Source organism: Lepisosteus platostomus, chromosome 12, assembly GCF_059453375.1.
Source record: "Lepisosteus platostomus isolate fLepPlt1 chromosome 12, fLepPlt1.hap1, whole genome shotgun sequence".
NCBI lineage: Eukaryota > Metazoa > Chordata > Actinopteri > Semionotiformes > Lepisosteidae > Lepisosteus > Lepisosteus platostomus.
Genome location: NC_142622.1, coordinates 27,198,987 through 27,225,988, shown reverse-complemented (window position 1 = coordinate 27,225,988; position 27,002 = coordinate 27,198,987). Strand labels below are relative to the sequence as shown.

Sequence of the window (27,002 nt, the reverse complement as noted above, 5' to 3'; positions counted from 1 at the left end):
GCAACAATTGGAAATGCAAAGTGTCAAACATCACCATCTAAATCACCTTGATCATGGGATTAATAGCTGGGCTGCTAGGATGAATCTTCTTCTAAAGGAATAACCACAAAAAGAGGCAACTCAAGGTTGGCAAGCATCAGCATTTTGCTGAGCACAAAAAGATGAAGCTCATGTTGAGAAAACACATCTACCCACTGTGAACTATTGTTCAAGTTCAAGTTCAAGTTTGTTTTTCATTCCAGCCATACACAAGTATACAGAGAAGCGTGATATCGTTCTACAAGTCTACAGCGCGAATACAGACAAGGCACTGACAAGACAATGCTATAGACATTTCTGACAGGGTACAGGGTACATAAAGTATAATGTGCATATTGCAATTTACTTTACAGGACTGTGCAAAGAATTGTGCAAAGAATACATCAGACAGTGTACCGCGATACCTTTTACCAGATGGTAGCAGGGCAAAGAGGTTCCAGGAGGGGTGGGAGGGATTGTCCACAATACTGAAGGCTTTGTGTGTGCAGTGTTTGTGGTAGATGTCCTGAATCGATGGAAGGGAGGCTCCTGCCATATTGACAATTTGTTGCAGGGGCTTGCGGTCTGAGGCCTTACAATTCCCAAACCAAACAGTGATGCAGTTTGTCAAGATGCTCTCGATGGTACCTCTATAGAATGTGAATAGTATGAGGGGGAGGTTTGCCCTTCTCAGTCACCACAGGAAGTGGAGACGTTGTTGTGCTTTCTCAGCTAGGGAGGTGGTGTCGATGGTCCAAGTGAGGGCATTTGTGATATGCACACCAAGAAACTTAGTACTTCTAGCTGTCTCCACAGGGGAGCCGTTGATGTGCAGTGGGGAGTGATCAGCATGGGCCCTCCTGAAGTCATTTATCATCTCTTTTGTCTTATCGACATTCAGAGACAGATTGTTGTTTAAGCCTTGTTGTTATTACTAATGAGGCCCACCACTGTTGCGTCATCAGCATACTTGATGATGTAATTTGAACTGTGCTTAGCAGTGCAGTCATGAGTCATCAGTGTGAACAGGAGCAGGCTGAGTACACAGCCCTAGGAGGTTCTGATGTTCAATATGTTGGAACTAGATATGTTGTTTCCAATTCAGACTGTCTGAGGTCTCTTGGTCAGAAAGTCCAGAATGTTACAATGCGTGGCTCTGGACCCTATGCAGAAAGCATAATCTGGAAGTAGGTGGAAAAGGACAACGGGGAGGAGACGAGGATCAGGGCAGGTTGACAAACAGGGGGGGTGACGACGGTGAACTGGTGCTCGGGGAGTGTGACCATGGCAAACAAGTCCAAGGGGAAATCCAGGGCGAAGTCTAAGAGTCCAAAACTGGGAAATCCAGATGAGACAAAAACAAGACACAGTTAAAAAATGGAAGGAAATCTGGTACAGGGAGAGAGAATTAAAACAGGGATGACGAGGCCAGGCACTCTGAGCACCAAACTCAGCTGGGCCAAGACGTTGATAGGAGACCTTTGCCCTCAAGCCATGGACGTAGGGCGACTTGATGGTAGGCTGGCCTCCGGGTGTCCATCTTCCAATGCAGAGCCAGGAGTAGCGAGAGCACCCACCTTAAATAAGGAGGGGCAGGATTGGAGGCAGGTGCACATAATCAACTAAAATGTGAAAGAGCCAGAGCGCCCTTAAGAGGAGGGATTACTATCATGACACAGAATCCAGTTGCAGAGAGAGGCATTGAGATTCAGCAAGCTCAGTTTTTCTATCAGTTTCTGGGGGATGATTGTGTTGAATGTTGAACTGAAGTCAATGAACAGTATTCAGACATAAGTGTCCCTCTAATCCAAATGGGACAGGGCAAGGTGAAGGGCGAGGAATACGGCATCATCTGCAGACCGGTTGGGACGATACGCATAATGGAGGGGGTCCAGAGAGGTCCCCGTCTGGACTTAATGTGGCCCATGACTAGCTTTTCGAAGCACTTCATGATAATGGGTGTGAGTGCCATGGGGCAATAGTCATTGAGACAGGACACAGTAGACTTCTAATGTGTTATTGTGGGGGGCCTGTTAAGGTTTGGGGTTGTTTACATCTATAGATCCTGGAGTCTTTGTCAAGATAGTAAGGGAAATCATAAACTTTAACATGTACCAGGATGTTATTGTCAAACCCCTAGTTCATTTTACCAAGAAGCTCAGGCTTACCACAAAAATGTTCATTCCAGGATGGCAATGATCTAAAACATATATCCAAAGCAACAAAAGAATTGTTAACTACACATAAAATAAATGTTCTCAACTGTTCATCTCAGTCTGCAGACCTCATTTCACTTGAACATTGGATGGCAGTTTGCTAATGGAAACCAAAGGGTTTGAAGGACTCAGAGCAACTCTACATGGAAAAATGTCAATAGATTTAGCCTCTGAAGTACCAGAAACACATAGCAATCTACAAGAGGCATCACGTCAGCTTACTTCCTTCCAGAGAAGATCTGGAAGGACAAGGGTGTGAATAAATGTAATCCTTATTTATTGTGGCTGTTTTTTATGCAATGCTTTTAATATTACTGTCTAGATTTTTAGATTTTTATGGAGTCGTACTTCCGGCGCTGGAAAGATGGCAACGGTTTACAGAAAGCTCTCTCATTGTGTGACTGTTTTAATGTTTATTTATACGTTAATACTCTTGTTTTGTGTTGGACGCTCAATCATTACTTATGATAGACAAACGCTTTTAAACCTGAGGACAGACTCCTTAGTATCATCAAACAACTTTTTTCACGTACCGGACCCCACCTGCTGGATCGGACAAAGATGCGGCGAACAACAACAACAGGTGGGCAGACGCCAGGGGAGACGAGGCGGCGTACTAGCGAGACTACGAAGGCGTCCGCACAGACCACCGCTGCCGTCTATTTTGTTAGCTAATGTTCAGTCACTGGACAATAAGATAGATGAGCTACATTGTCGGATCAACACGGAAAGGGACCTGAGGGAATGCTGTGTTTATTCCTTCACTGAAACCTGGCTGAATGTATGAGTCCCGGACACCGCCATCCAGCCAAAGGGGTTCACCGTTTACCGCATGGACAGAAACCACCAAGCAACCGGCAAACACAAAGGAGGAGGCGTTTGCTTCCTGGTCAACAGCAAGTGGTGCACCGACGTGAAGGTAATCTCTAAATCCTGCTCGCCGAATCTAGAACACCTGACCGTAAAATGTCGACCCTTTTATTTGCCGAGGGAGTTTTCCGCCACTATTTTCACAACCGTTTACATTCAACCTCAAGCCTGCGTGGAAGCACCACACAGCGAACTCCACGACATTATCAACAAGCACGAAAACTCCCACCCAGAAGCCGTCTCAATTGTAGTTGGGGACTTCAACCACTGCAATCTGAGGAAAGTACTGCAAAAATACATTCAGCATGTTACTGGACCGACAAGAGGAGGCAATATTTTGGACCACTGTTACACAACAATAAAAGGAGCATACAAAGCGCTTCCCAAACCGAGTTTCGGTAAGTCAGACCACATCGCTCTCCTGTTGCTTCCTGAGTACAAACAGAAGCTGAAGACCTCCCCCATTGCGAACAGGTCAGTGCGTTGTTGGTCTGTCGAGGCAGAAAGCAGGTTAATAGATTGCTTTGATAGTACAGACTGGGATGCATTCAGAGCTCCCGACACAGATTTAAATGAGTATACGGAAGCGGTCACCAGCTATATTAAATACTGCACTGACATTTGTGTACCAGAAATGAAAATTAGGTCATTTCCCAATCAGAAACCGTCATTCGCAATAAAATAAAAGATAGATCCACCGCGTTCAAATCGGGGGACAAAGAGCTGTACAAGAAATCACGGTATGCATTAGAGGAAGCCATAAAACGCGCCAAACGGAGCTACAGAGTGCGGCTTGAATCGCAGTGCGCTAACACCCGGAGGCTGTGGCAGGGACTACAGTCAATCACAGGCTACAAGGGCTGCAGCCAGGAGATTGACACGAACAACGCATCCCTGCCTGACGAGCTGAACCATTTCTATGCCCGCTTTGATGCTCTGAACACGGGCAATGCTGAGAAGACCCCAAGTGTGCAGGGCGAGTTTGTTCTGAAACTCTCAGAGCAGGATGTGCAGAAGACTCTGAGCATGGTGAAAATCTGTAAGGCTGCAGGGCCTGATGGGATACCACCTTGCGTCCTGAGGACATGTGCAGCCCAGCTGACCACAGTGTTTACGGATATCTTTAACTCCTCCCTGTCACAGTCCATGGTCCCCACCTGCTTTAAAAAAAACACTATTGTTTCAACCCCCCAAAAAGGCAAAAGTGACATGCCTGAATGATTACTGCCCAGTAGCATTAACATCTGTGGTGATGAAATGCCTGGAGAAGCTGGTGTTGTCCCTGGACCCCTTGCAGTTCACCTACCAGAACAACAGATCAGTGGATGATGCTGTCTCCCTGGCTCTGCATACAGCCTTGGAACACCTGGACACTAAGAACTCATATGTGAGAATGCTGTTTGTGGACTACAGTTCAGCATTCAATTCCATCATACCCAGTCAACTGGTGACAAAGCTCAGGGGATTAGGTCTGTGCAACTCTGTCTGCAACTGGCTGCTGGACTTTCTTATTGAGAGACCACAGGTGGTGCGGATAGGCAATAAAACATCAACACCACTCACCCTGAGCACTGGAACCCTACAAGGCTGCTGTCTGAGTCCAAGGTTGTACTCCCTGTTCACTCACGACTGCACAGCAAGACACAGCAACAACCGCATCATTAAGTTTGCAGATGACACCACTATAATAGGACTGATCAGTGATGATGACGAGTCCACTTACAGGGATAAAGTCGTACAGCTGCTTAGGTGGTGTCATAGCAATAACCTGGACTTGAACGTAAAGAAAACGAAAGAGCTAATAGTGGACTTTCGGAGACACGGGCCACACACTCGCAGCCCACTCAGTATTGATGGAACGGAAGTGGAAACAGTCACCAGCTTTAGGTTTTTGGGAATTCACATCTCAGCACGGCCTTTATTTCTTGAGGTGTCTCAAGCGATGGGGGATGCCAATACATGTGTTGGTGAACTTCTACCGCTGCACCATCGAGAGCGTCCTCACCAACGGGATCACCGTGTGGTATGGCAACACCTCTTCGCGAGAAAGAAAGGCACTGCAGAGAATGGTCAATATGGCCCAGAAGATCATCGGCTGCGGTCTCACCGAGATTAAACAGCTCTATGAGGACCGCTGCCGTGGTAGAATTCTGGCCATCACAGAGGACAGTCACCACCCCGGGCATGAGCTCTTAACCCCACTGCCCTCAGGCAAGAGATATAAGAGCATACGGACACTTACCACTAGATTCTTCAATAGCTTCTATCCACAAGCAGTGAGATTGGCGAACAAATTTAGCCATCCCCCTCGGACCACACCTACACCATCACCATCTACCTCTTTATGATTTCTTATCTATTGCACATCTCCAGTCATTGTTTACACGTCTGTATTGTTTACATTCAAACTGTCTACATGTTTACTTGCACATTGTCTACTGTTTGTTTGTATATTGTCTTGATGCACTGTTTGTACTTTGTTTTGTTTTTTACACTTGTTTTACAATTGAGAGACTTTCTGTAAGTAAGAATTCCATTGTACCAGTACCAGTTACATATGGCAATAAAGTTCAAGTTCAAGAAACCTTGTGCAAATCTTTCAGTTATTGTATTGTTCGTGTTTCATCAGGATTATGAATAAATTTGGAGACCAAATCTGGAGGTTGGAATTTTATTCTAAGATTAATCTCAGGACTTTCAAACAGGGCTTTGATAGGGAAGAATCTAAGTACTAAATGATCACCCACTTTAGCTGATGTAATGCTAAGCAAAATAATTTTCAAAATTTAATAATTAATACCATCAATATGAATCTTTGATAGTTTTTTTTTTTGTCCATGAGATTCCAAACCTAACTGTCAAAGCTCAAGGGACTATAGATCAGGGGTGAGTTTCCCGAAAGCATCGTAGTGCTAAGAACAACGTAAACTCAATCTTTATATCTATCTTTATTTTACGAGTGTTTCCCAAATCCATCGTAACTAAAGTAGCACGTTAAATCCTTCGTAATCTATTTGCTCCCTGACACACTCGTTAATTACTAAGTGCTTCTTAAACTGGCTAACTCTTGCGCCAACCTTAGGAACAGAGATTGCCAGGCAGAGCACATTAAATTCACATCATGACAATCCACTGGAAATTTAGAATACTAAGATTTTATACTAAGGATTTTGATTTTCTTTTGTACTAAGAGGAAATTTAGAAAAATAACATTTATTTATACAGTAATGAATTTATTAGTCATCCTGGGTAAATTTCATATTTATAAGTCAAATGGTCCAATAATACTCCATCTTCTAGCACTTTTGAGGTGGAGTTTAAATTTTATTTAAATTCCATAAAGAACATGAAAAATGCTTAAGCAAGAAAAACGTTTGATCTATGTAAAAATATAACATGGTTACATAAATATTTCTCTCATAACCGCTGGCAGTTAATTGTTTTTTGTTCTGTTTATGTTTTCTTTCTTTCATCTGTATTTTCTCCTCTACTTGTATTTGTAAATTTGTTATAGTGTAACAAATACGCCCCTGCGCATAAAAGGGAGCTTGGCCGTCCGGGCCAACAGAGATTTAGGCAAGTTCCCTGTTGCGTGACGCCAGGGACCTGGGTTCGAACTGGGGTGGGAGCGGCGAGGGCACATGCCCTGAGAATCCCAATCCATTAAAATACATTCAATTAAAAAAAATGTTGAGTTTTATACTTGACTAGATGATATGATTTTCATGGTGAAATTCAGTAATGCATTATTTAAGTTAAATCATTGGGCCTAATATTTATTTAAATCCCGCAGCCGGCAGAGGAATCCTACTCCGTTGGGCTCCTGAGCAAGGCCCTTAACCCCAACTGCTTCAAGGGCGCTGTACAATGGCAGACCCTACGCTCTGACCCCAGGCTCTCTCCCTATCTGTGTGTCTGTGTCTCTCATGGAGAGCAAGCTGGGGTACGCGAAAAGATAATTCCTAATGCAAGAAATTGTAAAGGGTTAATAAAGTGATGTTATTATTATTATATTTAAAGTTTGAATACCGTTTTATTCAGAGACCTCAATGCTTCCCCAAATTCAAGCAAAACTGAGTTTAGTTTCGAAAAGATAAGATAAGATCACTTTATTAGCCACATACAATTTCTTGCATTAGGAATTCGTCTTTTTGCATACCCCAGCTTGCTCTCCATGAGACACAGACACACAGATAGGGAGAGAAAAAAATAATAATTAGTCATTATAGCTAGAAAGGAAGGCACAGAGAAAATAAAATCACTTAATAGATGGAGGATGTTTAGGAAAATGCCCAGAGGATTTTTTATTATTTTTACTCCTGTTTATATGTGGAAGTTATACTTTTTGTGAGTGATAAGAGATGTCATCATTAGTGTTTACAAAGTCAGATAAAATAGAGAACCTGAAAATGTGCCACTAATTTACATAGTAATTGGAGAGGGGATATTCATAGAGCACAGATTAGAAAAAAGATGCATGTCAGAGGATATCTGCTTGTTGTTGCAAGTCTTATAAAGAACATTAGACAGAACATCAGATAAAACCCTAAAAATAGCAACTACTTGATTCCCTGCTGGGGAAATGATTATGAAAAGAAAGAGGCTATTCTTTCAGCACAGATGTTTTTTAAAAGGTTAATGAGTTCCTTGAACTGTTTTATGTCCCATTTAATGGCTCTATAGCTTCATTTAAGACTACTCCTTCCTGGAGTGGTAGGACTGAGGATTAAATCAGCCTCAGAATTGGCTGGCCAGATGAGCACAATTACAAAGTGATGTACAGTAGCATATCCTTTGTCTGCTGTTCAACAGATCATTTTAAGTACAGAATACAACTACTGCTCTTCATGTAGAGTTGACAAGTGGCTGTTGCTCCCAAGACTGGGCACTACACCCAAAAAGTATTCTACGGTACCATTTATGGCATCTTTAAACTAAATGTTCTGTAGTGAACTAAAACCTCTTCTGCAAAAAGTGACATATGAGAGTCAAACTCTGAATGGCTTTGTGACTTTCAAAAACATTGACCCACTAATTTAAAGTGAGAAAACATAATAACACAAGCAATAAATGTTTCTTCTTAATATAAAATTGTAGCAGTATATTTATTTCTTTAAACAACCAGTAAAGAAATTTTCACTTTATCCCAGTCAATAGTCAGTACAGTGCAGAGTATGGGTCTCGAACTAGCAAGAGGAATGAGAGAACGGTGAGTTCTGAAAACTGAAAACATTTAGACAATACTGCAAGATCACAGGTGCCTGGAAAATCATGAGAGTCATGTTACATAGGAAGCTGAAGATAGTTCAGGTGGGTAGCTGCGTCAGCATGCGTAGGCTGCAAAGGAACAAGTAATAGGCTTATTCCATGCTGAAAAAAGGAAGAGAGAAAACACAACGTTTCGGCCGTGGAGCCTTCTTCAGGTGTGAGAGAGACAAGGCAGTAGGCAAAGGTAATGTAGCGGGAGAACAAAGGCTGGGAAGAAGGAGGAATGAGAAACAATGGGCTTGGAGAGATCTTTAATCTTCACAGCCCTGACATGTTCTCTGAAGCAGTCTCCGAGGCTTCTTCCTGTTTCTCCAACGTAGATGGCTGGGCATTTACTGCAAGAGATACAGTAAATAAGGTTGCTGGAGGTACAAGATGCCCTCTGGGTGATGTGGAATTGTTCTGAGGGGCCTTGAATGAGTGGTGTTGGATGTATACTTGCAGGTGAAACAGTGAGCTCTGTTGCAAGGGAAAGTGCCTGGTGTGGATGGTTGCTGAGGGCGGTCAAGGGAGCTGTAAACGAGTTGTTGAAGCTGAAGATAAGTTGGCTGGTTCAAACCTGCTCAGCCAAATGTGTATGGAATTCCATTGATGGCCAGTCAATGACGTAGCCTGAACTCATATGACCTAGACTAAAGGCTCAATATCTTCTCTGAAAGAATGCCTTTAATGGTTAGACCACTTGTTTTGAAGTGAAAATCTTCCAGAAACAAAGAAAAATATGTGTGGAAAGAAACAGAAAGTAGCTCTTATTTTCCACTTGCTGTAAATTATATATTTCACTGTTTGCTTAACTAATTAGTTATTGGACTGGCTATTTTTCATTCTAGAGCACAGTGTGCCACTTTTGTATAAAGACCCTATTTCATATATAGTGGTCTGTATGACAACTGCATTAAGATGTCAGATTTAGTGGGAGTTAGATAAAAGACATTACCTCTGTGAAATTTCATCGCATGATATTGTAGCGTTTACAGGTTCTTTTCAGAACAAAGGACGAGTGGAGACGCGATTAACAAACAAGCATTAGCTTTATTCGTTAACAACCACACAAAACCAAACACAGGATATACACGCACATGAGGAGACTGACAGAACACGTACACATTGTTAGGGTGGTAATTACCTAACAACACACTATACTTTTACAAGACTACACAGGGCACTCGAACTACTAGGACATTATTTACACAGGTAGGGTCAGCCGCTGGTCATCGTGCTGACCCTCAGACTCTCCCCGGCTACCGAGTCCCCGGGCTGGAAGGCAGGCCCCCTGCAGCGCAGGTCGTAGTGCCGCTTCTGCCGGACCCCAGCCTGTGTCAGGTGGGTCCGTGCAAAGCTGTGCACCCGCTGCATCCGCTGCCGCAGGTCCAACTCGTAGTCCGGTCCAGCTGGCGGTGCCGACCCGTCTACGGGCGGCGGGCCGAAGACCAGGTCCACCGGGGTTCGCATTTCCCGGCCCAGCATGAGTGTGGCCGGGGTGCACCCGGTGGATTCCTGGACCGCGGTCCTATACGCCCAGAGGACCCCCCCCAGCCTGGCAAACATCCCCTTCAGCAGTGCATCGGCCACCGTGGGGGCACTCTGGTCCGGGAGGGCGTAGGCCTCCGGCCACTTCGTGAAATAATCCATGGCCACCAAGACGTAGCGGTTCCCAGCCTCGGTGCGCGGAAATGGGCTTAAAACATCCACCCCCACCCGCTCCATAGGAGCCCCCACCTGGTGTTGTTGGAGGGGGGCCCGAGAGCGCTCAGGGGGACCCTTCTGCGCCACGCACACCGCACACGTTCGGCAGTACCGCTCCACGTCCCGGTGGCAAAGACCCCAATAAAAATGGCCTCGGAGACGCTGCAGGGTTTTTATACCGCCGAAGTGCCCCACGCCCGGCTGGCCATGCACTGCTCGGAGCACCGCCCCGCGGAGCGACCGAGGCACCACCAGCTGCCACCGTACCTCGCCACTGGAGGGTACCCGCCACCCCCGGCGTAGCACCCCGTCCTTTACCTCCAAGGCCTCCCACAGGGCGCAGAGGGCCTTGACGGACTTTGGGTGCGGGGCGAGCTCCTCTCGCGTAGGCTGCACTCTTGCTGCCCTACGACAGTGAAGTCGTACTCCTGCAGGATCTCTATCCATCGCGCCATCTGCCCCTCCGGCTCCTTAAAGTGGAGCAGCCAGGTGAGGGACGCATGGTCGGTCCTCAGCTGGAACCGGGTCCCAAACAGGTACGGCTCTCCTGGTCGGCGCCGCCGCGGGGCCATCCTCTCCCGCATCAAGTCCGGCGCCTCCTCCACACCAAAGCGCAGCTGGAGAGCTGCTGCCAGCGCCGTGTATTCACCTCTGTCTTCCTCCGGGACGTCCAGGAGCACCTGGCAGGCCGCTCCTTCCAGTGCCGCCGCCAGGTGGCCGGCCATCTCCGCCCGGCTCCAGCCATTCGTCCGGGCCGCGAGCTGGAACTGCGCCTCGTATATTTCCCAAGGCGCTTCCCCATTGTAGCGACCTGGTCGCACCCGCGCCGATGGGTGTGGGAATCGCTGATCGGCTCCGGCAGGGAGAGTATCCTCTATCTGGGGTGCCCGCTGACCAGGAGTAGCGGCCAGTCGCCCTAATTCTACCGGCGGGACCACTATTGAATAGCCCTGGTAAGGGCTGTGGCCGCCTGTCGCACCCAGGAGTTGCTCAGGCTCTTTATGTGCGCTGCCGATGGGTTCTGTTTCTTTCAGCGTCAGCCGGCGCGTAATAGAATCGGGTAGTGTCTGCCACGAGTTGTCCATTCATCCTACTTCTAACACCAATGTAGCGTTTACAGGTTCTTTTCAGAACAAAGGACGAGTGGAGACGCGATTAACAAACAAGCATTAGCTTTATTCGTTAACAACCACACAAAACCAAACACAGGATATACACGCACATGAGGAGACTGACGGAACACGTACACATCGTTAGGGTGGTAATTACCTAACAACACACTATACTTTTACAAGACTACACAAGGGCACTCAAACTACTAGGACATTATTTACACAGGGTCAGCCACTGGTCATCGTGCTGACCCTCAGACTCTCCCCGGCTACCACTCCCAGCATGCCCAGCGGTACTACGAGCGCCTAGGGGTGCTTCCTCCTCACTACCAGGCGAGGGCGTTACAATATGAATATAGTATGCGTACTACTTCACTCCTTTCCTGCAAAAGGCAGACACAAATGCTTTGAAAAAGACTGTGTAAAACAAACACAATAAATCTATTGTAAAACATGTTTTTTATTGTTTCTCTGGGGTAGGCTCCAGCGCCCCTGTGTTGGATGAAGCAGTTTGCAAATGAATGGATGGACTTTGCATTTGTTGAGTTTTTATAGATGAAAAGACAGAAAACCAATCTATTAAACTTTACCTCTGGATATCATTGTTAGTTTTCATGTGCAGACCTTATGACGGTAAGATGTCACACACAAGTTCTGATGTTCTTCTGTACTTTAAAGAACTCTTTTTTTAAAACAGCACATCTATTACCTTCCTGTTGAAAGAAGCCTTTGCTAAACAAAAAATGAAAGTTTTCTCTATGTGTGTGAAAAGACTAGACAAGATATCACAACTGATTTTCCAAGTAGACAATGAGAAATAAGGTGGATGAAATACTTAAATCCCCATCTCTCCTGGCAAGTAGGAAGCATGTCTCTGGGTTCCTGTTTGTCCCATCATGACAGAGTGCATGAAAAAGGTTGAAACCTTAGGGTGCTATTTAAAATACTGCTAAATAATGGGGAGATGAAAGTGATGTGGCAAAAGAAAATAAAATATTTCAAAAGTCAAAATAAAATAAGTCATCTAATGTGGTATGGACAGCCATCAAACCTTCTATAAGCTCAGCAAAGTATTCTGTCATTTTATAAAGAGAGACCTCCCAATTATGCATATGTTAGAAATAATGGCAATTAAAATTATAATTTAAGAAATATGTATAACTGAAGCTGAGAACATATAATACTTCATTCACAAAATCAAGTATAAAATCATTATAGTATATGGTATAAAACCTATGGTGTGATTTGTTTTAATTACGTGCCTCCTAGCTCAGCTTGAAACGGTGACGTGGAGCCATCGTATGGGCTGTCTGGCCATGAGGCGAAGAACAGGGGTCGGATGCAATGCCGGTCAGGTGACAGGCATGAACAGGATCAATCTAGATGGACTAGATCTGGGCCACAAAATCTGGCTCTTTGGATATGGAACATCACCTCACTGGGGGGCACGGACCCTGAGCTGGTGCTAGAGGTTGAAAAGTACCGGCTGGACTTGGTATTACCACTACGCACAGCATTAGCTCAGGAACCAGACTTCTCAATCGCAGGTGGTCACTCTCCTGCTCTGGAGTTCCATTGCATGAGGGGACCTGGGCAGGTGTAGGCCTACTCATGAGTCCCTGACTGAGTGCTGTTCAGTTGGAGTTTGTCGACTGTGAAATGCACTTTAACACTTGGCATCTCATCGCATACTGTATAGACCTTAAAACCTCTTTCTGAAGAGTATGTTCAACTTAGAACAAGAATGCATTTGAGAGATAGCACTTGCAGTAGACTCAGTCACACCACATGTTGTTAAGACTGTCCTTTGTGCTCTTACTTTGGCAAAGGAGATAATTTTGGGTTTTAAGGGTTTTGAGGGTGTTATCAGATGTTAAATCCTGACACACTTTCCCTTGGATCCAGTTAAGGAAATTATATAAATCACAAACCTGCACCTTTGTTCCTATTGCTTCCTAACCTTCTATCATGCATGAGACAATGCGACCTTATTGCAGTAACCTGGATGCTTGTATTGCAATCTGCTAGCTATTTATCACAGCACTTAGGAGTACTCCTATTCTTTTTAGTCCTTTAATACGTCCCACCACTTGCTCATTACAGCTTCTTTAGAGTGCACTCTGTACAGAATGTTAAAAACCATCCATATTATCCAGATGTGCTTTAAGTAAAGACAGGGCCATCAGAAAGGCAAATGAAACAGACAAAGTAATGAGATTCTGGCAGGAACAGCAAAGAAGCACACATTGTGCATCTAAGATCTAAAGAACACACTTTTAGACTGCTTACCTTAAAATATGAAAACTCATTACATCTTTCAAAATGTTCCTAACCTATAGCTCCCTGGCTGTCTTTAAATATTAAACATATGACAAATGTAGTTGTTCACTCAAGAAATGGTTTCCTCACAGAGTGTGAAAAAAAGCAATATAAAATTAAGTAGTGGAAGATCGTAGACATAGCTGTTGCTTTTGGAGGCTGAATATATAGTAGAATGCAACAACAGGCCTGCTTCTCAATGGGAGGGATATGCTAAGGCTCATGAGACCTTAGCAACTGTCAAACAACAGAAAACAGAGATACTATACAAGGAAATATTTTAGTAAAGTTCTTCTTTATACACCACAAATAAACTTTCAGCAACCCTACTCCAGCTCTCCCTAAGAATCAGTTTATAAAAACTAAACTAAAACAGACTAAATCTAAATTAACACCATGTGAGAATGTGACTCTCAGCTCTTCACCAATTACCTAATTAATCAACTAATTCACCACATATCAACCTATTTACACATGAAAGACCTCTAGTGACAGGTCAGCTGAAATTAGTAGCCTAATTACTGCCTACCTGCCACAGATGCTATTAAGAGAGATAAGATAAGATGATCACTTTATTAGCAGGATACAATTTCTTGTATTAGGAATTTGTTTTTTCATGTACCCCAACTTGCTCTCCATGAGAGACACAAACAGGGAGAAAAGCTTAGGGGTCAGAGCACAGGGTCAGCCATTTATACAGTACCCCAGGAGTAGCTGGGGTTAAGGGCCTTACTCAGGGGCCAAACAGAGTAGAATTCCTCTGCCAGCCATGGGATGTGAACCTGTAACCTTCCAGCCACAGGCACAGATCCTTAGCCACAGAGCCACTCTTTTAGGAATTAGGAATTCCTGCATTGATCTCTTTTTTTCATACAATCAAGATGGAGTGAGAAAAACAGGCAAGAGAACCATTAGGGAACTGTGATCATAATATGCTGTGCTTTAAGCTATAACTTGAAACTGTACAGACAGAGTCAAAGCAAAGGCTTACAAATTGAGGAATGCAGACAATGAAGGAATGAAACAGAAATTCAGAAAAGTATAATATGACAGGATGGATATGAAATCTGTAGAGAATGAATGGCAGCACTTCAAAGATATTCTGCTTGATATGCAGAACGAATTCATTTCAAGATAAAGTGACCCAAAGGCTGGAAAACAGTGGCCCAATCTGTTCAATAGGCCAATTAAGAAATTGCATGGAAGAAGAAAGTACATTATAAAATAAAGAGAATGGTTAACTCATTCCGTCTTTGTCCACATGCTCTCTTTTTAAAATCAACAGAAGGGGAAAAGGGAAAAACGTATAATTAAAAGTAAAATATATATATATCCAGCTATTTTTAACTGCTTCATTCAAACCAGGTTGTGGGGATGACCCCTTTCCAGGCAAGCAGTATAATTGTATAAAAGAGTTAAATTTTATGTTTTGTCCCAGTATTTTTTAAAATAATATTAAAAAGTCTGAGAGGATAGGAACAAATATTGTAATGGAGGCTAAATTAAGTAATAAAATGTTTCTTCAGTATTATGACAGCAATACAACCATAAATGGTAAAATGTCTTAGGGACATTAATGACAAATCATAATTGGGTAATGGATGAAAGGGGTAATGACTGATGCATTAAATAAATATGTCACTCAGATTTTGACCAGTCGAAATAGACAACATACCTTAACCTGAGGAAAGATAAGTCCTGTATTAAATAATATTGGCACAGAAACAGCACAGTGTTACAGCTACTAAAACTTCAGTCCCACTTCCAGCAGCATCTCAAGACGGTGCTAATACTGAATGAGCTGAATATTGCTTTAAGTATGTAGCACCCATTCAAATAAATATATTTTTTTATACCAAATATATTTATATAATTGATATAATTATACCAAGTAAATACAGCTAATAATTCTTACTTTTATTTAATGCAAGGTTATAGAAGCAATAATTAGAAATAAACTAGTGGTTCATCTATATGAAAAGAAAATTATAAGGGACAGTCAGCATGAATTTATTTTGCTTATTTTGTGAGACTTGACAATAACAGTAATACAACCGTAAATAATACACAAAGAGCATATGTTATGGTATATTTATATTTTCAGAAAACATGTAATCAAAATGTTTTTTGATGAAGTTCCTCTTGAGAGATTAATCAAATTCCAGAAATGCAAGGCATGGAATATAGAGAAACCAAACTAGAGAAAAGAGATACAGTAAATACTCAAATTGGGATAATGTAATAAGTGGAGTACCACAAGGATTTACAGTATATGAGGACCACTGCTCTTTCTAATTTATATCCATAATATAAATTGTGGTATAGTACATAAACTAGTTCAGGTGGGTAGCTGCGTCAGCATGCGTAGGCTGCAAAGGAACAGGTAATAGGTTTATTCCATGCTGAAAGAAAGAAAACACAACGTTTCGGCCCTGGAGCCTTCTTCAGGTGTGAGAAAGACAAGGCAGTAAGCAAAGGTAATGTAGCGGGAGAACAAAGGCTGGGAGAGAGGAGGAGTGACAGGTGTGAAATGAAACTTCCAATGAATGGAGAAAATGTAGAAGAAAGTAGTCTGTCGTTAAGAGAAGGGGCAAGGTGTGATCCTAGCTGTAGTCCAGCCCTGGCAAAATTAACCTTTTTCTTTTACAATTGCAGATACCACCTAACTGCAGCCTATAGATGTACAGTAAATAATTTAATTTAAAAGATATACTAATGTTATGAATTGGGAGAGGTGTAAGTTATAAGTTATATAAGAATCCATATATCTGATAAAGTCTGTACAGAGACTTTTCTGTAAACCATTGTTCTTGAAAGTAGCTGTTATAGGGTAAATTAATGCCAAGAAAGAAATGATAATTTTGCTGGGCAAGGCTAGGCAGAGCATCCATCCATTAGCAGAAAGCATCCTATTCATCATAAAGGTTATATGGAAGGGTGTTAACCTCAGCCAAATATCCTCCTATCCTTTACGAATCATGGCCTCCTAATACTCCCCATGTATGAATTGGTTTCTTTACTCTGTTCTCCTCCCCAGTGATTGAATGCTGCTGCATTATCCAGGTGGGAGCTACACATTGTGCAGATGGTGGCGGAGGGGAGTCCCCATTACCCGTAAAACACTCTGAGTGAACTGTCCACAAAAGCACCATATAAGTGTAAGGAATTTTTATTGTATGTTGGAATTATCTGATCACCTTTAAATGAATGCACTGCATTTTCAAAAGGGAGTGGGACTAAGCTGGAGTGCTTCAGTCTCCACATTTCAAGCAATCATACAGCTCTCTTTTTTCTTTCTGTACTGCAATGTGTGCTGCCGTCGCACCCTGGAGGGCGAGGTTGTCTATACAGTACACCCAGTGTACAGCCTCTTTGTAGAAACCAAGAAACTGGCTTCTTCTAAGGATGCCCTTCTATTACAGCACCGTTCTATAAAACTTTAGCCGTGGTTCCAATTTAGGACAGGGACTTGAATGCTGCAGATGACCTATTTCCTGGTACAGAATTTAGGATAATTCCAATTCTGCCTCCAGAAATCCTTACCATGGAATTTTCCACTTACATTTACTTCAATACCTGTATGTGGCTCCCAGACAATAACTTTCTAAAACAGTTTCTAGTCTCCTGCCTGTCAGCACATTTTTACATATTTTTGGAGTCCCAGTGATGGATAAATAGCTGAAACAGGTTGTTTTGCATTTGTCCTTTATTCCAAATACACACATTCCATGGTCACATTTAGAACTCTTGTTGGATTGTGACTCTTATCTGGGCGTCTCACAGCAGCAAAAATGGATCTGGTGGGCTGGTCTGACTGCTGCTAAAAAGTTCTGGCACTGAATTGGAAGCCTCTGCATTCTCCCCCCTGGCATCACAGGATCTGACCTGTCTTAATGTTACTTCTATGGAGCTATCAGCTACTTTGATCCATGGTGCCAGTGGGGTCACACTGGGTCAAGGGGAATGCAGCTGCAGATCAGCATCAAAGCCTTGTTGTAGGGTGGCTCTGGTATAGCTGTTAGATGGCATTTTAGGGGTCCTTAGGTGTTAAGTTTTTCAGTAGTGCTCCTCTCCAAACGAAAGTTGTTCACAAAAAGAAAGGATCGAGTAGAATCATTTCCAAAAGCACCAGTGCATTTTATTTTGAAGTCATCTCATCATTGCTCTATCCCATAGTACCCTGCACAGGCAATAAGTTCCCCTAATTTATTTATCATATTTTCACTTAAATTATCTTAGAGCTATCATGTGGTAATGCAGCAGCTGAGACATTACAAGCAATTAACAGAACAAATATGACTACAGAATCCAAGTCAAACTTTGCCTTGAGATTTTGAGAAGCTAATTATGCTCACAGAGAGAGACTGACAGCAAGTCTGTGCTTTAACAGATAGTGCTAAAACTAGGTGCTTGTGTAAATGATAAAAATATAATTTATTTTCAACTTTATTCTACTTTGGTCTTGTAGCAAGAATTAGTGAGACTATTAAAACAACATTTGAAGCTGAGACAGGATGAATCCTGTCAGTCAGAGTGACATTCCCTTTCACAGTACACAGGCCACGTTAGACAGAATGACTCATCACCTTCTAGAGGCTTTAAAGCAAAGCGCAGTTCTTCAAAGTGACAAAGAGACGCACACACTGAGACACTTACTGCTGAAGTCCCGTCTGGGGGCCCGGTTTCTCCATGGCCGCTTCCTGATCCAGTGGAGCCGTCCAGACAAATCCATGGCCTCTCGAGGGGGAAGGGCAAACGCAGGGTAGATGTCCCTGTGACCCACACGCATCACTCCACAAACAAAATCCCACTTTGCAAGTCCCTCATCTTTAGCCCCAGAGGAGGATGTCTTTTCTTTCTGTTTCAACTGACCTGCTGTTCATTCAGGTCTGGGCAGTCCAATCTCTCCTGCAGCTGTGACACTGTACCTGGCTGACTCCCCTCACGCTTCCCTCAGCTTCAATGTTTTATGCATGAGGTTGGGGACATAATTCCTTTTGCACTGAGAGGCTGGCACATTAATGAGCCTGCTCCTCTCTCCCCCAAGCCTGAGCACCAAGCCGCCTAGAAGGAACAGAAGCTGCAGATGATCATGATGTGGAAATGTGATCCCTGGCAGGCAGAAGCTGACAAAAGGCCAAAGCAAAACAGAGCTCCTTCCATCTCTGCTGCCATCACTAGCATGAAGAAAGAATACCTTGCTCTAGCCCTCTAACTACAGTGACAGGAGCTGTCGCACTGTCCTTGTCTAATTCTGAGTTTTAAAATTTCCACTAAAAAGTCAGACTGTGTGATCTCCAGGGCATAAAACATTAGCTATACTTAGGCCGGGAACATTGTAACACTTTGTCACAACTTTAAAACTTTTGCAGGAATATATTTAACCTACATTATAACAGAATTAGCTCCAGTTTTAACTCATGTTTCACTGTTGTTTTTTTTGCTTTGCTGTCACAAAATTGAAATGTTGTTGAGTGAAAAAGGCCTGTGCAGTAGGTGTAGTCATTCTCATAGAGAAAAATGAGTCTGAAATGATGGCATCACTCACCAAGCTTCCTGAAGGCTATTCAGCACTGCCTCCAGGACTCCACTGTCTGGAACAAGGAATAAAAAGCAATTTGATTTATCTGCAGTGATCTGAACAGCACAGTTTTTATTTTCAGTGATTTGAGCAGCACAGTTTAATAGTGGTTAAAAGTGCTGCCTCCCAGCTCCAGTGTCCTGTGTTTGATTCTGGACTGAGATGCCTGTCTGTGTTGAGTTCTGTGCTCAATGTGCCCACCTTCCAAAGACAAGCTGGTTTGGGTAATTTAAGTCTCTAAATAGACCCTGTATGTGTGTGTGCCGTTCAGTGACCTGGACAGATGATTCCAGGTTTTGGGCTACCTTAAGCAACATACAGTGGGTATAGAAAGTCATCACCCCCTTTCAAAATGTTCACCTTTGTTGCCCTAAAGCCCAAAAAGAAGATAAATAAAATTAGACTTTTTCCAGCTTTATTTACAAATTGTACCAAATATCCAAGTGAAAAACTAAAGCAAAATTTCTAAAAAAAAGTAGAATAACTGGGTTGGATAAGAGAACACCCCCCAAGCCACTCAAGGACATTCACCTTCCTGTCCTTCTGCCACTGTACAGTTGCTTTGGCGGTTTGGTTTGGGTCATTGTCTTGTTGAAAGGTGAACCATCTTCCCATTTTCAACTTCCTGGCTGAGGGCTGTAGGTTTTCTTCAAGAATTTACATGTATTTTGCACCATCCATCAACACCCCCACAACAGCATGCTGCCACCATCGTGCTGTACTGTAGGAATGGTGTTCTTTGGATGGTAAGATGTATTGGGCTTTCACCAGACATACCGTTTTGCTTTCCATCCAAAAAGTTCAATTTTGGTCTCATCTGACCACAGAATCTTTAAGGTGCTTTTTAGCAAAACATAAACGAGACTTGATGTGGAAATTTAAAGGAGTGGCCTTTTTTTCTAGCCACCCTCCCACACAGGCCAGATTTGTGGAGTGCTTGTGATATTGTTGTTACATGCACACACTGACCAGTCTTTGCCATAAAGGCCTGTAGCTCGTTTTAAGTTGCTATCGGCCTCTTGGTAGCCTCTTTGTTCAGTTTCCTTCTTGCTCAGTCATCCAGTTTGGAGGGACGGCCTGATCTAGGCAAGGTCTGGGTGGTGCCATACACATTCCAGTTCTTAATGATGGTCTTGACTGTGCTCCATGGGATACTTAAAGCCTTTGAAATCTTTTTATACCCATTTCCTGGCTTGCGCCTTTCCACAACTTTATCTCAAAGTTCTTTTGAAAGCACCTTTCTGCCCATAGTAGCTTCTTTGGTTTGAATTACACTTCCAAGCAGTGGAATCCTCTTTTATTCTGAACTAATCAAAATAAACACAATTGATCACAGGTGGGAGCCAATTAGTTTGTTGTCTGATCTGTAAGGCGATTGGTTATACCTGAGCAAGTTTACAAATGCGATTGTAAGGGGGGTGTACACTTATCCAAATAAGGTATTTTACTGTTGAAATATTAATTTTCAGAATGTTTTTGAATTGTATTTTTACTTGGCTAATGTGGGTTATTGTGTGTGAATAAAAATGGAACAAGCCTAGTTTAATTTGTTTTTATTTTCAGAGCGTCGTACAACAAAAGGTACAAATTTTGACTTTCTATACCCACTGCACTTCCAAAATACTTCTAAGAAATAATAGTGATAACTTGAGTGTAGTATGGACCCTCTCATTTGCAGATCTTAGTGTTCTTGTTCTCATTCTTGTGTTCTTAGAAAAAAAGACATGTGGACTAAATTACCTTTTCTAATTTGTAACCTTTGTTATGTTTTCAACCTCCAAATCAATTCTAGTTATCACCTCAAAATATGCTTAAAAATATATATTTTCTTTTTCTGTCTTTTGCTTGATGTACACCTTAAAGAGAGTTACTTTCATAAATTAAAGTATGTATCATGTATATTAATTTATTTGCTGGTCTCTAAAAGATCTCCAACCAGTTTAAAGCAGAACTAAAGAGCTTTTGAAGAGTCACAGAGTAAGACTCTGTAAGATGTATAAACATACTTCCTTAAATATTTTGAAAGCATTCAAAACACAATTACTATAATCATTTTTTAAAATAAACAGTAAATATTAAGTACCTATAGAAATTTCACCACATTTCTCTGATGGAGCCACTTGGGAAGACAATACAAATAACTAACTATAGTGCCATCTAGTGGGAATTTGAAAAACCAAGACTACTAAAAACCTACAAAATAATTAGAAACCTCTCTATGGTGCACAGCTTTATTTTACAGACATTATAAACATTCTGAAGGGTTTGATAGATTGGATTATTTCAAATGAAAACATATGAGCATAATTACTCCCATTTGGGGGATTATAACTGGGTTTTCAGTAGTTCAATCAGATCCTAATGAATATGAAAGAAGGCTAAATTAAGTAGAATACAGTATATTACATTATATAGAATACATTATATTACTAGCTAAGTGACTGCCAGCCAAGTTATGAAGACAGCTCAAACTATTGCGAGGAGTCAGATAGGGAGATGTAGTTAAGGGTGTAGGATGAGAGATATATTAGTATGCCAAGGATAGTCCTGGCTGAGAGACTTATATATTCTGTACATAAGTGTACATAAGTGAAGATTAGGATCTAACCTTCCACCCAAACCTCTGTTATAAACTCCATGTGCTCTGGGTCATTGTAATCCTTAACTGGATTATGTGAGATAACAGATGAATGGATGATCTTAGAGAGATAAGAGAGAAAACACTCTATAGGTATCACTTGATTTTGAAAGGGGGGACTGGTGGTTGTGCAATGTTTTACAATGTATGGGGGTACATTGTTTTACCTTAATAGGAACATGCTGCACTGAAAAGATTTCCCAGACTTTATGACAAAATCAATCAAATCAGCTGCATGCAGCTGCTTTTAAATGTATTGCATATAATGAAAACAAAATACAAAAAGGACCACAGGCATTTTTATTCATTAGTTTCTAGATTTATTAAAAACTTCCAAGATTCAGAATAATGATTAAACAAAGAACAATACCACTTTAGTAAAATGTTCAGTACAAGATACTCTCTCCTAAACAAAACACTATACCACTATAACTCTCAGAAACAATACAACAGGAGTTACTGGAATCATAAGAACACATCAAGTGGAGAAAAGGCTCTGTAAGTATGATTATGCAGCATCAAGAGGTAGAAGAGTAAGGCAAGTATGTACCTTGAAGATTTTTCACATGAACTTGCCTTGACCCTTGTGAACTGAAACAGGGGTTCTTGAACACAGGACTGGGTTTCAGCCCACTATACAGAAACTGTCACTTCCAAATTAATGGACCCATGTTGTGTACTTCAATAGAATAGTACAAATACCTAGTAACACCAAATCAAAATCACATTTACTAAAAAATAGGTTAAAAATCCTGATTTATACCTTAAAATTCTATTTCAAGAACATAAAAACCCACCCTATGAGGCATAAGCTTAGTTAACTGTAACTTCTATAAAATCTTAGAGAACATCATATGTTGCAGAAAAGTAGACATCTAGGAGCTTGTTTCTGTCAGATTATGATGTTTAGCTCATGAGGGAAAAGCTATACTAATTAACCAAATACTTCAAAGAAAGAGGTGCATAGCTCATAACTGAAATGTTTTTTGGATGTGGCTGACTTTGGTGAATAACTGACAATAGTAGACAGATCTTTATCCATGCAAAGGCACAGTGGAGGCAACATACTACGAAACAGGTTAGCTGGATCAAATGGCCTCCTGTAGTTTGTAAACTTTATTTTCTTATTGGTAGTATCAAAGAACATCAAGTGAAGGTACACCTACTATCAGATACATTTATATAATTGTTTGTGGGGGAAGTAAAATAAGCATTGTCTTACAGTACAATCTTTGCAAAACAATGAAGAGAACAGAAGTAATGAGTGTGTGTGGGCCATTAGGGAATCCCTGGTTCAGTGTCAGACTGGCATTCCCTGGTTTGCTGTGTAACAATGATCCCTGGTGGTCCTATGGTGCCCTACACATGCTGTTAATGCCAGACTGCATTGAAATAGGGAATGGCTGGTCCAACAGCATACATTTCAGTGGATGAGAGAATTCCATCTTCATCGCTCTTCAAGCTGGTATGAAACAGGTTGCCAAAAGCTGCTTTGATTAACACCTGCTGCTTCCAAAGCAGGGTTGGGAGGTATAAAAAATCTAAATCCAAATCTAAAAATCCACAACTTGACAGAAAAGAAGCCAGAAGTCAAGAAGCACATGATACACAATTACCACTTTTTTAAACTGAAATGTCATGAGCATCAGATAAAACAGATTTTCCAGGCATTCCTTAATTAAGATATTTTTAATATAAAAGAGTAAGTTCTACTCATTATTCAAAGTTCAGTTGTTCAAACAATTAAAGAAATGTACTAAACTTGTGAATATATGAAGGTAACTATCGTTATTACATTAAACAGCTGATATCCTATGAGGGTGTGAATTGCTACAATAATTGCTTGTCTTTTAAAAAATAAATTGTTCATCAAGTTTATGTGGTGGTTTGTGTCTCCATCCTTGAACTATATTGACCTTAAAAATCCAACTGGATTAGGGTTCTTTACCAAACAACGTTATACATCTACCTATTTCCATGTCTGCTTTTACTGGAGAGAGTAGTGGGAACGATGTAAGAATAGCAGGAAATAAAATGCATTTTTCAGCATATGAATTTCATTAATTCATCGAAAATGACAAATACAGATCAAATGTAACTTCCCTTACACAAAGTTTGGTGACTTATTTGTTCTTTTACATAACTATGTCAGTTGGTTTTGGGTTGTGATACAGTATTGGCTCATAAAAGCAGAGATTTGTAGTTAATTTCAATAAAAATATCAAAATACACTTAAACTCTTTACAGGATTGTACTTCTTAAGAAATATCAGTTGGTCTTAATACCCATTTCTAAGAAAATCCTTACTGAATTGAGAGACTCAGTGAAGTGCATTTGCTGGTTTTTGGAGTGACATCTATTCTCAACGTATACTTAAAAAAAGCATTACACCAAGACTGTCAAGATCACATTCTGGGTTATCAAGCATATGATTCAAAAAGATCCTGGTCTTTGATACAAGACATCTTTCATTTTAAATTTAAAGGACACTTTTTAATACAAATACTGAAAAGCACCGTAAAGTTTTAAACAATAACATATGAACAGCTTTGCATGTGGAGAGAAAGGTACTACAGAAATTCTCAATTCAAGCCAAAATGATTAATTTAAACCGTCTCCTCCCCTTTGTGGCCTGACTCTCATAAGAAAAACATCTTGGGGAACTTTCTATACACTAAAAATTGATCAGAGATTTTCCCGAATAATGTGCTGTTAAATAGTTTTGCCCCCAAAAGGTAGAGAAGGCAACCCCAGATGATCTTGAGGCAAGGCAAAGAGTACAAACTATATATTTCTATATATATACACACACAAGAGTTCCCCAATATGTAATTCTATGTGAATAGGAAGGAGAGTAGCTGATGCAAATTCATTTTCATTACTTTGTAACAATTCTACACAACTCCACAGTTCTGCACTTATTCATTTAGTGACAGCAGTCCTACTCAATAGTCAAAATCTGGTTCTACAATTCACTAAGCCATTACCACCTTGAACTCAATTCAATTAATTTTTATATAGCGCTTTTCACAACAAGGTTGCCCCAAGGCGCTTAACAATGCAAGTAACCATATCACTTGAAAAATAATTTTCCACAAACCTAATTTTTAAAATTTCTGAAGAGTAATTAGTGAATTGGAACCATTTAATGACCCAGTCCTCTAAACCACACAAAGCCCAAAAGTGACCTGACTTGGCAATATGACATGACATTGTCTTAGTTGTTGATTAGGTGTGTATGTTTATCTCAAACCAAGATCCCTTGTGCTTACACCTCACAGACTTGTTTTTTGGTCCTGAGGTTCCAGCTGGAAACCCACATTGCATTATCAATAATATTCCTATATTCTTCTAATTCTAATATTCTTGTTCAACAGTCTCAATTTTTGTTTAATTTCAAAGCAGGTTTGCAAAAGTCAACAGTGCTGAAACACAGTGAGGCCTGGCCTTGGATATCTTCAAAGACAGATAGCTTGTGTCTTCCCATTTCAGCTCACTTCTCATCACAGTTCTTTAACAACCTTCAAGAGAATAGGCTTTAGCTGGCTGAGAAAGAACAAGGACCACCTTTTTGGTAAAGCCTTTTTGTCCTTTGTATTCCATTTTTATGCTACATGTGACTTGATAAAAAAGGTGAAGTGTTTCTGGAAGCAATTTCCACCTTTCAATGGATTTCCTTAGTTGTGTTACTGTCTTTTGTGAGGCATTTAGTTACTGAAGGTGGATGCAATTGAATTACAACCTTCGTACACACTAAACCACCAATTAATATTTTACAGCTGACCAGGCAGTTATTTAATGAACCACCCCAAAATAAGACTCAACATGTTATAACCAGAACAGACTTGTGCCTCATTCATTCTGAGGCAGGTATTACATGATAATATATATGTAGGATATAATTAGCAATAATTCATATATTCTTATATACAATATTATCTATATCCATATAGATACAGATGTATATACAGTGCCTTGCGAAAGTATTCGGCCCCCTTGAACTTTTCAACCTTTTGCCACATTTCAGGCTTCAAACATAAAGATATAAATTTTTTATTTTATGTGAATAATCACCAACAAGTGGGACACAATTGTGAAGTGGAACGAAATCTATTGGATTTTTGAAACTTTTTTAACTAATAAAAAAATGAAAAGTGGGGCGTGCAAAATTATTCGGCCCCCTTGCGTTAATACTTTGTAGAGCCACCTTTTGCTGCGATTACAGCTGCAAGTCGCTTGGGGTATGTCTCTATCAGTTTTGCACATCGAGAGACTGAAATTCTTGCCCATTCTTCCTTGCAAAACAGCTCGAGCTCAGTGAGGTTGGATGGAGAGCGTTTGTGAACAGCAGTTTTCAGCTCTTTCCACAGATTCTCGATTGGATTCAGGTCTGGACTTTGACTTGGCCATTCAAACACCTGGATACGTTTATTTGTGAACCATTCCTTTGTAGATTTTGCTGTATGTTTGGGATCATTGTCTTGTTGGAAGATAAATCTCCGTCCCAGTTTCAGGTCTTTTGCAGACTCCAACAGGTTTTCATCCAGAATGGTCCTGTATTTGGCAGCATCCATCTTCCCCTCAATTTTAACCATCTTCCCTGTCCCTGCTGAAGAAAAGCAGGCCCAAACCATGATGCTGCCACCACCATGTTTGACAGTGGGGATGGTGTGTTGAGGGTGATGAGCTGTGTTGCTTTTACGCCAAACATATCGTTTTGCATTGTGGCCAAAAAGTTCGATTTTGGTTTCATCTGACCAGAGCACCTTCTTCCACATGTTTGGGGTGTCTCCCAGGTGGCTTGTGGCAAACTTTAGACGAGACTTTTTATGGATATCTTTGAGAAATGGCTTTCTTCTTGCCACTCTTCCATAAAGGCCAGATTTGTGCAGTGTAAGACTGATTGTTGTCCTATGGACAGACTCTCCCACCTCAGCTGTAGTTCTCTGCAGTTCACCCAGAGTGATCATGGGCCTCTTGGCTGCATCTCTGATCAGTCTTCTCCTTGTCCGAGCTGAAAGTTTAGAGGGACGGCCAGGTCTTGGTAGATTTGCAGTGGTCTGATACTCCTTCCATTTCAAGATGATCGCTTGCACAGTGCTCCTTGGGATGTTTGAAGCTTGGGAAATCTTTTTGTATCCAAATCCGGCTTTAAACTTCTCCACAACAGTACTACGGACCTGCCTGGTGTGTTCCTTGGTCTTCATGATGCTCTCTGCGCTTTCAACAGAACCTTGAGACTATCACAGAGCAGGTGCATTTATACAGAGACTTGATTACACACAGGTGGATTC

General features: G+C 41.5%; 1 protein-coding gene across 5 annotated transcripts in view; it reads right to left on the bottom strand.

Annotated features, from left to right (window-relative positions):
• ripor2 (RHO family interacting cell polarization regulator 2) overlaps positions 1–18,630 on the bottom strand; it is a 124,647-nt gene extending 106,017 nt beyond the window's left edge. For 2 of the 5 annotated variants that reach the window (XR_015925738.1, XM_088601536.1), the window contains exon 1: positions 18,146–18,612. Coding sequence is in view for 4 of the 5 variants with exons in the window: in XM_088601536.1 (XP_088457662.1) it covers positions 18,146–18,278 (133 nt within the window). In the remaining variant the exon portion in view is untranslated. Of the gene's footprint in view, positions 1–18,145 lie in introns of all 5 variants that reach the window. The other 3 variants (XM_088601530.1, XM_088601532.1, XM_088601537.1) reach the window with 2 other exon arrangements.
• Positions 18,631–27,002: the final 8,372 nt, after the last annotated feature.